The sequence below is a fragment of the Contarinia nasturtii genome, unplaced genomic scaffold (assembly GCF_009176525.2).
Source record: "Contarinia nasturtii isolate CC-2019 unplaced genomic scaffold, AAFC_CNas_1.1 Cnas_scaffold_187, whole genome shotgun sequence".
In the NCBI taxonomy this organism is placed as follows: domain Eukaryota; kingdom Metazoa; phylum Arthropoda; class Insecta; order Diptera; family Cecidomyiidae; genus Contarinia; species Contarinia nasturtii.
This window is the reverse complement of record NW_022197544.1, coordinates 3363933-3375383: the sequence shown is the minus strand read 5'-3', so window position 1 is coordinate 3375383 and position 11451 is coordinate 3363933. Positions and strand designations below refer to the sequence as shown.

The window sequence follows — 11451 nt, the reverse complement described above, 5'->3', positions numbered from 1 at the left end:
ACCGACAGTTAAAATGTCATTGTCAAAATAGTGTTACCAATACCAATGTGAACTTTGTTGCTTAATATAAACACAGTGTACACAGAACTAATACGGAACGGTGTAATTTATATTTAAAACCCATCGGATCATGCGATTGATTCGATAGGGAAAAAAGCAACAAAACTACACCGAAATGGCATCAGTTTTAATTCGTGGATTAGCCAGAGGTTGTCATCATCGTCCGATTGCTTTGCAGCAAAAATTCTATTCGGCCAAGTACTGTGTGATCTAACCTAACTTATTTCCCTTTTTTTTCAAATATAAATTGCAATACAAATAAAAAAAACAAACAAAATTTTCACTTGTAGGCCATCGCAAAAGTTGACAACAAGCGACAATGGATCAACAAAAGAACCACCTGAAAATGATAAATCAAAATTGGAAAATAGTAGCACGGTGGAAAAGCCAGAGCATCGATTGTCCAAATTCCGGACAAGAATCGAGGAATCTCAAAAGAAAGCAGAAAATGTTCGCGACGATATACGTGGTTATGCGTTGAATCGCTTTATAAATTATATTAAAAACTATGAAAAAATATTGGAGAAAAAGTTTCCCGGTGCAATGAAAGTGTATCGTGTATTTATGGATGGTGTAAAATATATTACACGTGATTCCATTGACTATGTTAAAATACGTAGTAAAATGTTGATGCAAGGAAAAGATCAAACATCTTTGTCACGACGAGAACTTGAACTTTATTATCAAATGCCACATGATATAAGAAAAGTTGGACCAATGATTTTTATATCGGCCATACCATTTGCCCATTATGTGACAATGCCAATTGCGTAAGATACCGATATACATAGCATAATTTCAATTCAATTAGTATAAATGTATACATGTTGATTTTTTTTTGATCGTATTTGCATTTATAGCTATATGTATCCGCGCTTCTTATTAACGCATCACTTTTGGACGCTGCAACAACGTAGCGAATTTGCTGTGATAAATTTACGTGATCGTCTCGTACATAATCGTGCCATTTTTCGATCACTACAAAGTAAACTATCAACAATAATCAATGATAAACACTATGAACAGTGGAAAGACATGTTGGGCAAAATAGGCAGCGGCATTCATCCAACCGTTGACGAAATTATCGCTGTTAAACAACTATTTGCTGAAATACCATACAAAACGTCTTCATTGAGCTATACACATATTGTAAGTGTCAACAAATCTCTGTTGTATTGGATTGGTTTTTGAATTGTTCTTTTTTTTTCTTCTTTTTCTCTCAAATCACAACAAATACAGAAACATTTGGCCGGTCTGCATGGCATCAAAGGGATCTTTACAATTAAATCGAAATTAACATTTCGTGCAATGTGTATTCATAATATTGATATGGCGATTAAACGAGAAGGTGGCACACAAACTTTAACCACAGAAACGCTAAGAGATTCATGTTTTATGCGTGGTTTGAATGCATCAAATATGACCAATGATGAACTCATTAAATTCCTTGACGACTGGATTGCCGTTTCAACGCATATCAATGAAACAAATTTTAGTTTGTTTTTGCATTTACCGATTTTACTTACATACAATCACCCGAACAATTGGCAACTACTCTATCAAAATCGATAGCAAACACAGAAAGATTTACCTATGTTGTGAACATAGTTTCGAACCAAAGTGACATTAATTTTGTTTCATTTTGTTTTAAAAACGAAAACTAAATAAAAAAAAAACAAGGCGTTTATATTATTTTTCTTGTTAAATAACGATTTCTCTCTTTATTACTGATTTTTCTTTATTTACATTTATTTTTTTTGTGTCTCTCTATTGGAAATTGACTTTTTCGAAAATGTCATTCTTTTTTCTTTCAATTGATCTTTTCTTGAATTAATTAAAACTTACCCAATTGGAATAAACGATGGCAGTGATCCTACTATTGGTTTTCTAACATAATGAATTTGTTCAACATTTTCAGTTGAAACATTTTTGTTTGCATTTGCACTTACTGAGCCGGAGCTCGTTTCACTATTATTTTGATTATTTTCATCATTCGAATCTTTTACGAAATATCGTTGCACCGTGGTTTTTTCGATGTCGTGTGGAATGTTTGGTTTCTTCTCCACTGTTTTCAATTTTCGCTTTAATTTGAGACGTTCAGCTGATTTTTGCTTCGATGATCGATATGACTCCTTTAAAATTGGATGTGGATATGGGCATCGGGTTAATTTACAGCTTCCTTTTCTTTGGTACTCGGCACACAGGAACTCGTGGCGCTTCGAACACTAGAATACAAATTTCGACGATGTTTGGATAATCGAATAAAAAAAATCGAGAAAAAATGGAAAAAGAAGAGAAAAAAAGACGAAAACTAGTAGTACACAGATGATAATTAGATTTGGATTCGAATTGAAACGAATTTGCCAACCTCTTGGGCTTTCTCACAAAAACCACGCACAAAATCGACACAAATTCCGGCTTTATCGTTGACCTTCTTATGTAGATACGGGCAATCAGTCTTCGAACACATTCCGAGTAAGTAGAATTTACACGTTGGCATCTTTGACAATGTTGTATTATGGGATAGCAGACATGGATCTTTGTCACAAGTTCCCCTGATAAATCTAAAATAATTTGGATTGTTTTCGAATGAAAGAAAAAATTGTCTTAAAAGTGACACAATTCAAAAACAAACAATGATTAATAAGAAAAGATGTACACACCTTGGACACACATCGATCAGTTTTTTGTCATGAAGTTTTGTGCATTTTCCGCGAACGAATGCAGCGCATTTGCCGAGCTTACGATAAATTGGGCACGGAACGTTTGTTTTCACCAGATTTGTCAACATTTGAATACTACGTTGTTTGGCCACATTTAAATGGTATCGACTCTTATGGAAATCAGTACGTTCATACGTATCATTTGATTTTTTCACAAATGTTATCTTTCCGATGTCGATTCGCTTTCGGTTTGCAACTGTATCATTAACCATATTATTTCCATTGCTTTGAACTCGCACCAAATTCTTTCCATTTGCATCCAGTAAAAAGTTTTCACCACGAACAATGAGGCGACGATATGATAATTGTGTCTTCGTGGGTTTTTGAAGCGAATATTTGGTGGAGAGTGTTGTTTTTTCGAGTTTTCGTTGATTTGATTTATACAAAATACCATTAATTTCCAAGAACGATGATAATTTTCGGTGGGCGGTTACAGATGGTAAATTTGTTGTTGCTTTCACTAAGCTACGATTTATCGTATTGCTGAAATTGAATAGGCATTGTTTTTAGTTTTAAAGAAAAATAATTAATTTAATACATTTTTAATAGATTTCATACCCTTTTATCAATTTTGTTGGCGTTAGTAATTCATTGATCAATTGCTTCTTCATAAGACTTGAAATGAACGGTGTGACCTTTTGTGTAATCGAAGCACGTTTTGCTTTAACTGATCTTCGATCAATTTTGAATGCAGTCTGTTCTTTTATAATTTTGTACTTGGTTTGTAGTGGTCGTCGCACTGTAGACACCGCTTTTTCCGTTGTCATTTTGTCAAACGGTTTAGCTGAAACGCGTACTAATTTATTGGAGCCAATTTTAATCAGTGATTTTTTGGTATCGCCGTTCATTTTTCCATGCATCGTTGAATTTTCAATGTTTTTTGGTGGTAAATCGACAATTTTATGAACCAATGATGGTTTAATAATTTTGGTTCGTGTGTGAATTTTTGTATCGGCCAACGGTTCAGCGACTAATGTATTTGTTTCGTGAAACTCTTGTGCCGTTATATTGTATGGTGAAAATGTTTCATCGATTTGAATTGGTGCAGAGATCGTTGTTTGGGTTATACCTTGCATCGATGGATTTGCTAAAAATCGGGGATTTATGTAAATTTGGGTTGGTGCGGTGACAGTAACTGGTGACTCCATTGGTTTGCCATTGATTGCATTCGATTTACTGAGGAAGCTCGGATTAATATGCACATTACGAAACCTTGGATTTATGTGAATCGATGGCGTTGGGACTGGCGAGGAATTTGGTAACATTTTTTTTCTTCTCTTTCACGATATATTTTTTTTTCTCATAAACTCTTATTTTAACAATATTACATAATTCAGTTGACAATAATTTGTGTAAAATATGTTTGGTTTTATACAAATAAAAAAGAATGAAAATAAAAAAAATAGTTCGACCACACGATAAAAAGAGCTCTGTTCGTTTTGTTTTTCTTTGTTTGTGTGTGACGTTTGATGTGACTTAGTGCTTCTGACATCACACATGCATAGTTCGTAATTTTTTTTTTGATGAATGTTATTCAACAGATATTTAGGGTTGCCACTGGACACATACAATATTTACGATACAGTACTTCCTCAATTTAAACCGTTCACAACCGAACCCAATGAAACTAAATTCTCGATTTTGAATATTCCATTAGCTACTACAATTGAATCATTTAAATTTATTGTGGTGGTAATAAATCTGTATTATTTTATTATTATTTATATGAAAATGAACCAAAAATATTCATTCCGTTCAAGTTCACAACAAAAATCGAAACATGTTCATTCATCAGGTAATTCGCGGCATTTGAAGAACAAATAATGGAAAACGGGCGAAAACAGATATGAGCAGGTATTCTCTTTGCAAAGTTAGAACAGACACATTTATTTTTTGCATCCAACGTTCTACGACTAGCAAATTTAGATTTTTCAATTGGATCTGAGCCATCATCGATTGATTTTTAGCGATGCATACTTTAATATTATTTTTTATTTTCTGTCTCAGTTTTTCAACTCAGGCCAGCGATATCAATACGCTTTCCTCGTTGATGAATGAACGTTTCAGCTAGATGCAAGATGTTGCTGGGGAAAAGTTTTTGCACAATGGAAAAAGGCACGAGGATTACCAAATGGTTGGACGCCACGACCATTGGAAAATGTGCGAAAAGCAATTGCGCAACAGAGCGATATGATTTTGGCAGATTTGGCAAATTTGCTGAGAGAAGGAAAAACCATCGTCCGGCAGAGAGATTTTCCGATTTTCACACAAAACCTGAATGGACATTCATTGAACGGCCCAAACATTAAAAACATGTTTACAACACTGCAGCAAGTCAGGCTGAATGGTGCCCCAGCACCGAATGGACAAAAAATAAGACCTCGCTTAGAACAAATAAAGCACATTGTTCGGTGACATGTAAAATGATGTTGAATAATATTGAGTTTCATTGAGATTTTTTTCAAAAGATTGCACCGTACTATCAATCGTACGCCAATCTGAAAAAATTCTTAATGAACCATTTGTCGCTTTTATTTGTGAAAAAAACATTTTGAATTTTTATGAAAAGAACATGCGCAACATAGAAATAGCAAATAGGGCAAGATTTGAAATCGTAAGTTGATTTGCTTATGGACTGTTTTCCAATAAAAATGTAATTTATTTTTGAATATTAATAGCATGATATAATTAATACACATAGAAACAAAAGTTTCGATGAACTGAAATGATTTTTTTAAAATAAAAATTCTTGAAATAATAACCAAAAAAAATAATTCATAAATCGATAAAAAGTATGATCAATTTAACTAAACTTCTAAGCATTTCATGTTACTTCAAAATTTGGTTCATTTTTATTTTCATGCCAAAACGGACGAATAAATTCAAAAGGTATGCATCAGGTAACCCAATGAGTATGTGAACGCATGGCACATTGTCGTCGTCGCTATTGTGAGAGTGTGTTTCATGTTTCATTCTGAACGTCGCCATTTTAAACTTTTTTGACATTTCCAGGCAACTTCATTTGAACACACATTCCTATCTTTCTTTTCATTCTCTTTCTGGTGCAAAATGGTAAGAAATAGCACGAGTGCTCCGAATTTTTTTTGAAATTTCAATAGTTTTGTGGCGCAAAAATAATTAATTTGTGTAATTTGAAAATGGTTTTATTGTGATTCGTGCATATGAAATGCATTTTTAAAAAATATCGTGAAAATTTTGTGAAATAAATCGGAATTTTGTATCGAATCGCATACAATGCACACTTTACATGAACCGAATGCAAAGAAGCCACATGGTACAACTTTTATCTGAATATCAATAGCACCACGCTTCGATTGCAATTCAATTGTGTTGATGATTTTAAAATATATCGTTCGATTATTGAATGCGACCTTAAAATTCTTAATCAATTTTTTTAATTTCATCGAATATATTTAACAAATTTGTGAAAAAAACCTTGTGTCGGATGAAACATAACCTCAACTAAAATGTGATTTTCTCTCTTTTCTTTATTTGCAGCCTTTCGAAAGATACGTTGAAACTGGACGTGTTGCTAAAGCAACTTCCGGCCCATTGCGTGGCAAACTCCTCACAATCGTCGATATCATCGATCAAACTCGAGTAAGTGATCAATTTTCTTTTTGAAGAATACTTCAGCAAAATTTGGTGCGTGTGATTTTGTGTATTGTTGATGTACTTCGCTTGTTATTTACATTGCACAATCAAATCACTTTGACAATGATGATCCTTGAAAAACATTTATAGGAATTGCCGGCTGACACCCAAATGAAGCCAACTTTTCACTGAAATATTCTTTAATCACCGAAAAAGAATTTGATCGATTTTTTTGTGACTTTTTGTTTCATTGATTTGCTTTTTACATTTAAACAGGTGCTTGTCGATGGTCCAGAAACCGGTGTTACACGTCAAGCATACCGCTTGAACAATTTGCAATTGACAAAATTCGCCGTCAAATTCCCATACCATGCACCAACTCGTGTCGTCCGTAAAGCCTGGAAAAACGCTGATATCAAGGCCAAATGGGAAGCCAGCTCATGGGCACAAAAAGCAAAGGACGTTAAGAAGGTATGACTATGAATTGATTTTTAATTGACGTATTTTCGACGGTTCGAATTCAGTGGCGGTGTTGTTATTGTCGTATATGATGATCCTGTAAAAATATATATATAGGAATTGCCGTCTGATACCCAAATGAAGCGGAATTGCAAAAACTGAATTGCACAATAACAACACACACACACATTTGAACTGATTTTTTATTTTTCAATTGGAGAAAAATGCGAATATTTTCTAATTTTGTGTTTTTTTTTCATCTCATTTGCGCAGCGCACCTCATTGAATGACTTCGAACGCTTCAAGTTGCGTTATGCCAAGAAAGCACGTAACAAGCTTTTGACAGCCGCCTATAACACTTTGAAGAAGAGAACTAAGGCCGATGGCACAGCAAGAACTTTGAAGAAAGACCGTAAAGTTCGTATTGCAGCTGTCAAAGCCAAGAAGGGTGGCAAAAAATAAATCTTTGAATATTTAATTCAAGTTCCGTTTTAAATAAAAAGATTGATAAAAATAAAAAATTAAAACCCAATTTCATAATTAAAAAAAGCATGGTGTTTTTTATTGGATTGCCAAACAATTCATCATTTTATTTCTTCGAAAAACCATACTTTTTCGAACGCTCTTTTGAAAAGTACAAGAAAAATTAAAAATTAATACATGCAAGAAGATCACATTTCAACGCTTCTCGCTTTCAATGGAATCTCAAGTTCATTGTACCAAAACATCAAAATCTGGATTGCCGGCCAGCCGTGATTTGTAGTATTTGACATATGCCTCTTTTGGATAGGCGAACTTTTTCACAGCAGCATCGTTCTCGAGCAATGACTTATACCATTTTTTCTGCGAAAAAAACCGAATTCAATTTTTACTCTTTTCTATTTAAAGATATGTCTTTTTTTGAAACATTTTCTGCTTAAAATTTTGAACAATAACTGAAAAACATTGGTCATTTACGTACCAATTTCGGAAAACGTGCATCACTGAATGTGCAACCATCGCCAAAAATAACATCAAGTGCTTCGGTCCGTGGGAACCACGGCCAAATAGAATAGTCCAAAATGTTTGGCTTTTCACCACCAAAGTATGTGGTACCGCGACGATTTAATTCCCCTTCGAATGCATCAAGACCGTTTTGAATTTCGTTCCATTGCGAATTACCATCGGTGAACATTTGATGAAATTTCGTTGCAATCGACGAAAAACGTTCAATCCAAATTTTCTCCTGTATTTTGGCCAACGTATCGCTTGGATAGAGTTTATTTTGTGGATGCACTTCGTCCAAATACTCAGAAATCAATAAAGACTCATAGATAAATGGTGAATTTGGCTTATCCATTAATTGCAATGCCGGCACTTTTCCCAGCGGATTTGCGGTGAAAAACCATTCGGGCTTATCTTTTAAATCAATATTGACCGTATGGTATGGAATATTTTTTGCATCCAATACTAAATGCGTTCGAGCAGCGAACGGACAAAAACGCATTGAATACAAACGATAATTTCCATCGTCAGGGAAAGTCGGCTGTTCATCGCCTACACGAAAAATATCAACAAATTTTCATTAAAAGATTAATATGTTCCGAAAATGACAGATTAAATTAAAACTGATACCTTTACGAAAGTGCTTGGTGTTGTTCATGGTGCGCAATTAAAAACGATAACTGATAAATCAATATAAGTACGTGTCACATGCCCAATACACTGATATTTTCTAATCACAACTAGTTTTGAAAAAAATTTGCATCGAGTTGAGAGCCGATCTATTTGTTGTTGTTAAACATAACCTTACTCTTTTGATGTGCCCAATGAGCATTTTGACCAAACAAATGAAATACAAATACATTTTGAAATGATTTTTTTTACTATATTTATTATTTGCTTACAAATATCGTATTTGAAATACGTGAGGAATAATATGTGCATGTAAAAGAACAGAAAACATTTGTTATAACTTTAAAACCGTAAAAATTCCTCAATTTGAATTTAAAAAGCACTTGTGATGATGGATATATGTAGATTTTGGGCACTGGAGAAATGCTTTTAGGATTCTTCTACTAAAAGATCATAATGTGGAGTGCCAGCACGGCGACCAAGCGAAAATTGTGTATGAGTGTATGTTGACAACAAGTGTTTTTGAACTGCCAAATCTTCACGGGTAGCATGAAGCCATTTAGCCTGTACAATAGATGTGTGTGTGTGTGTTTAATTTTCATTGATTTTAAAATGATAAATTGAAATGTAATTGATAGTGTGTGATGTATCTTACCAATGTCGGGAATCTATCATCAAAGTTATACTTCTCTCCGACAACTGAGCTAAGAATGCCGAATCGTTCAAACCATGGCCAAATGGCGTAATCAAAAATGCCCGGTTTTGCTCCAGCAAAGTATTTCGTTCCACGTTTCACCAATTCGGCTTCGTAGTTACCAAGTTCACTGTAGAATGTGTTCAACAATTGTGCATTAACATCGTCTGGATTTTGTTCATAAACCAAGCGATAGAAAGCGCCTGCAATCGGGTTGAAACGTTCAATCCATATTTTTGTTTGAGCTTTATCAAATGGATCTTCGGGATAAAGTTTAACTTCGGGATATTTTTCATCCAGATATTCAGCAATCACCATTGATTCCACCAAAAATGGTTGATTTGGTTCGTTGACCAGCTGTAAAGCTGGCACCTTACCAGTTGTATTCACTTCAGAATACCTAAGGGGAGAATCACAAAAGGAAAGAATAAAATTTAAAATAATCGATAAGTAATCGAAGAATAATCGCAAAACAATCAATAATAATTAAGTAATTTTTCAGAATACCATTCTGGCTTCTCAGACAAATTAATATAGGCAACATTATATGGAACGTTCTTTGCATTCAATACAAGATGGACTCGATGGGCAAATGGACAGAAACGCATCGAGAACAAACGTAATTTACCATCGTTCGAGAATGATGGCTCACTTGATCCTGTATTCAAAAAATAGTAGATTATTTATACGCGCTTACGTCATGTTTGTTGAAAATTTGTTGTATAAACAACATACGACTTCAAATTGAAAACACCGATGCATGTAAACAAATTCAATTTACGATTAGCACAAGTGCTTTCCATTAGAAATCGATTGAATTGAATATTTACCTTTGCCAAAATGACGATTTGTATTCACTGCCATTTTTTTGTTAAAACCGAATAAAATATTGGCGATGGAGAAAAAAACAATTTTGATGTCAATACTTGAAGCAATTTAGATCGACTGAAAGCGAAATTCAATGATGAAAACATGTAGTATGAGTAATGACCGTGTATCGTCATTCGAAATACACTATTTTATAGTATACGTATGCGCAGTAGACACATACGTTGTACGTCATGTATAAATGTATAGTCTTGAGACAGTCTGTATCGCGGCTTTTTTTAACGGTTCACTTTGGCTGGGTTTTTCTCCATTTACTCATGCCAAATACGATTTGGTATGTAGTTCACTTTTAACTTTAGAAATATGCGAAATGTGATCTCCTTTACGTCGAACTTTGGATCAACAATTTACACACTTTTATTATGCTTTATCTTAGACTCAATTAAAATGATAAAAAAAAATTTGTCATTCAATTGATATGTGATTTGATTTGATGGCAAAAAAATCTCTTTGCATAATAATTGTCATCTTTTGAAACTCTTAATATTTTTTAATTAAAACCTTTTTCGTCTTTGAGAAAATCACATTTTTGAGAACATTTCTTTTTTGTTATCTCTTCAAAAAGTAGATTTTAAATCACAAACGGTATTTTTCAACAAATATAAGAATTGTTGTTGAAATATATTGTTGGTTTTTTCGCTTCAAATTGATAAATGATTAGTTAAGATGGAATAAAAATCAAAGTTCATCTGAATTAAAAAAAATCCATTTATAAAATTCACTCGATATGCTTTTCTTGCTCGATTTATTACCTCGATATGGAGGTAATTACTTTTTCCAAGATTTCGTAAGTTTCCAAGTTTTCGTGTATCTCTTTCTCATTTTTGTTTAACGTCACCGCATATTTTTAGAATTTGCGTATTGCTGCTCGATTTTCAATTCAGCGAAATATGATGTGCGCATTTAAAGAAAATGTATTTAACCAGTACGCTTGACCTTTTGCTGATATATTTGTGCGTATTCACGTAGCACAGGATTAAAACATAACATAAATAAGGTGTAACATGCAAAGGCATTATACAAGACTCACACCAATTGCACAAACTTTGGACAGCTGCTATTGAGTCCCGTGAAGCAGCTGATCATTTACATATAAAACGTACAATTTTGATGTGTTAATTCAATTGCGAAAAAGTCTGATTGATTTTTCAAAAGTAATAATAATAATTGTGAAAACGATATGCATATCAATTTTGACTGGATTGCCTAACTTCAGGAGTATTTCGACCACAAAAAAGTATCAATGGACAAAATGTTTTGAATTTTTGTGAAGATTTATATTTAATCTCATGAAATGAAACGATTGAAAAAGTTTTTTTCAGAGATCAACGATTTTCATGCGGTTGAGTGGTTGTTTCTATAAATTTCAGACACAATTATATATATTTTTCTAATTGT

The 11451-nt window shown here is 33.5% G+C and overlaps 5 protein-coding genes across 5 annotated transcripts; 2 read left to right on the top strand and 3 right to left on the bottom strand.

Annotated features, from left to right (window-relative positions):
- Positions 1 to 24: 24 nt before the first annotated feature.
- Positions 25 to 1769, top strand: LOC116352205 (LETM1 domain-containing protein 1). Its single transcript, XM_031784609.1, has 4 exons — positions 25 to 258; positions 351 to 830; positions 921 to 1209; positions 1300 to 1769. The coding sequence occupies exons 1-4, from the start codon at positions 176 to 178 to the stop codon at positions 1630 to 1632; spliced, it is 1185 nt and encodes a 394-aa protein (XP_031640469.1). The 5' UTR covers positions 25 to 175; the 3' UTR covers positions 1633 to 1769.
- A 46-nt stretch (positions 1770 to 1815) lies between these two features.
- Positions 1816 to 4247, bottom strand: LOC116352253 (zinc finger CCCH domain-containing protein 3). The gene is made up of 4 exons (XM_031784699.1): positions 3342 to 4247; positions 2724 to 3266; positions 2429 to 2624; positions 1816 to 2285 (listed from the first exon to the last, which is right to left on the bottom strand). Exons 1-4 carry the CDS (start codon positions 4046 to 4048, stop codon positions 1902 to 1904), a joined length of 1830 nt encoding a protein of 609 aa, XP_031640559.1. The 5' UTR covers positions 4049 to 4247; the 3' UTR covers positions 1816 to 1901.
- A 1491-nt stretch (positions 4248 to 5738) lies between these two features.
- On the top strand, positions 5739 to 7406 carry LOC116336679 (60S ribosomal protein L14). The gene is made up of 4 exons (XM_031760692.1): positions 5739 to 5855; positions 6303 to 6404; positions 6675 to 6869; positions 7131 to 7406. The coding sequence occupies exons 1-4, from the start codon at positions 5853 to 5855 to the stop codon at positions 7317 to 7319; spliced, it is 489 nt and encodes a 162-aa protein (XP_031616552.1). The 5' UTR covers positions 5739 to 5852; the 3' UTR covers positions 7320 to 7406.
- On the bottom strand, positions 7390 to 8631 carry LOC116336678 (pyrimidodiazepine synthase-like). The gene is made up of 3 exons (XM_031760691.1): positions 8472 to 8631; positions 7819 to 8393; positions 7390 to 7700 (listed from the first exon to the last, which is right to left on the bottom strand). The coding sequence occupies exons 1-3, from the start codon at positions 8497 to 8499 to the stop codon at positions 7569 to 7571; spliced, it is 735 nt and encodes a 244-aa protein (XP_031616551.1). The 5' UTR covers positions 8500 to 8631; the 3' UTR covers positions 7390 to 7568.
- A 71-nt stretch (positions 8632 to 8702) lies between these two features.
- LOC116336677 (pyrimidodiazepine synthase-like) lies at positions 8703 to 10133 on the bottom strand. The gene is made up of 4 exons (XM_031760690.1): positions 9996 to 10133; positions 9673 to 9823; positions 9127 to 9565; positions 8703 to 9035 (listed from the first exon to the last, which is right to left on the bottom strand). Exons 1-4 carry the CDS (start codon positions 10027 to 10029, stop codon positions 8901 to 8903), a joined length of 759 nt encoding a protein of 252 aa, XP_031616550.1. The 5' UTR covers positions 10030 to 10133; the 3' UTR covers positions 8703 to 8900.
- Between the last annotated feature and the right edge of the window lie 1318 nt (positions 10134 to 11451).

Excerpts from the sequence above, each read along its gene's own strand:
- LOC116352205 (XM_031784609.1), top strand. The coding sequence starts at position 176 with ATGGCATCAGTTTTAATTCGTGGATTAGCCAGAGGTTGTCATCATCGT. Across the intron at positions 831-920 it reads TATGTGACAATGCCAATTGC|CTATATGTATCCGCGCTTCT; the intron begins GTAAGATACCGA and ends TTGCATTTATAG. Across the intron at positions 1,210-1,299 it reads CATTGAGCTATACACATATT|AAACATTTGGCCGGTCTGCA; the intron begins GTAAGTGTCAAC and ends CAACAAATACAG.
- LOC116352253 (XM_031784699.1), bottom strand. The coding sequence starts at position 4,048 with ATGTTACCAAATTCCTCGCCAGTCCCAACGCCATCGATTCACATAAAT. Across the intron at positions 2,625-2,723 it reads CTGATCGATGTGTGTCCAAG|ATTTATCAGGGGAACTTGTG; the intron begins GTGTGTACATCT and ends AAATTATTTTAG. Across the intron at positions 2,286-2,428 it reads TTTGTGAGAAAGCCCAAGAG|TGTTCGAAGCGCCACGAGTT; the intron begins GTTGGCAAATTC and ends TTTGTATTCTAG.
- LOC116336679 (XM_031760692.1), top strand. Across the intron at positions 6,405-6,674 it reads ATATCATCGATCAAACTCGA|GTGCTTGTCGATGGTCCAGA; the intron begins GTAAGTGATCAA and ends ACATTTAAACAG. Across the intron at positions 6,870-7,130 it reads AAGCAAAGGACGTTAAGAAG|CGCACCTCATTGAATGACTT; the intron begins GTATGACTATGA and ends TCATTTGCGCAG.
- LOC116336678 (XM_031760691.1), bottom strand. The coding sequence starts at position 8,499 with ATGAACAACACCAAGCACTTTCGTAAAG. Across the intron at positions 8,394-8,471 it reads CACCAAGCACTTTCGTAAAG|GCGATGAACAGCCGACTTTC; the intron begins GTATCAGTTTTA and ends TTTTTCGTGTAG. Across the intron at positions 7,701-7,818 it reads ATGCACGTTTTCCGAAATTG|AAAAAATGGTATAAGTCATT; the intron begins GTACGTAAATGA and ends TTTTTTTCGCAG.
- LOC116336677 (XM_031760690.1), bottom strand. The coding sequence starts at position 10,029 with ATGGCAGTGAATACAAATCGTCATTTTGGCAAAG. Across the intron at positions 9,566-9,672 it reads TTGTCTGAGAAGCCAGAATG|GTATTCTGAAGTGAATACAA; the intron begins GTATTCTGAAAA and ends TTCTCCCCTTAG. Across the intron at positions 9,036-9,126 it reads ATGATAGATTCCCGACATTG|GCTAAATGGCTTCATGCTAC; the intron begins GTAAGATACATC and ends TCTATTGTACAG.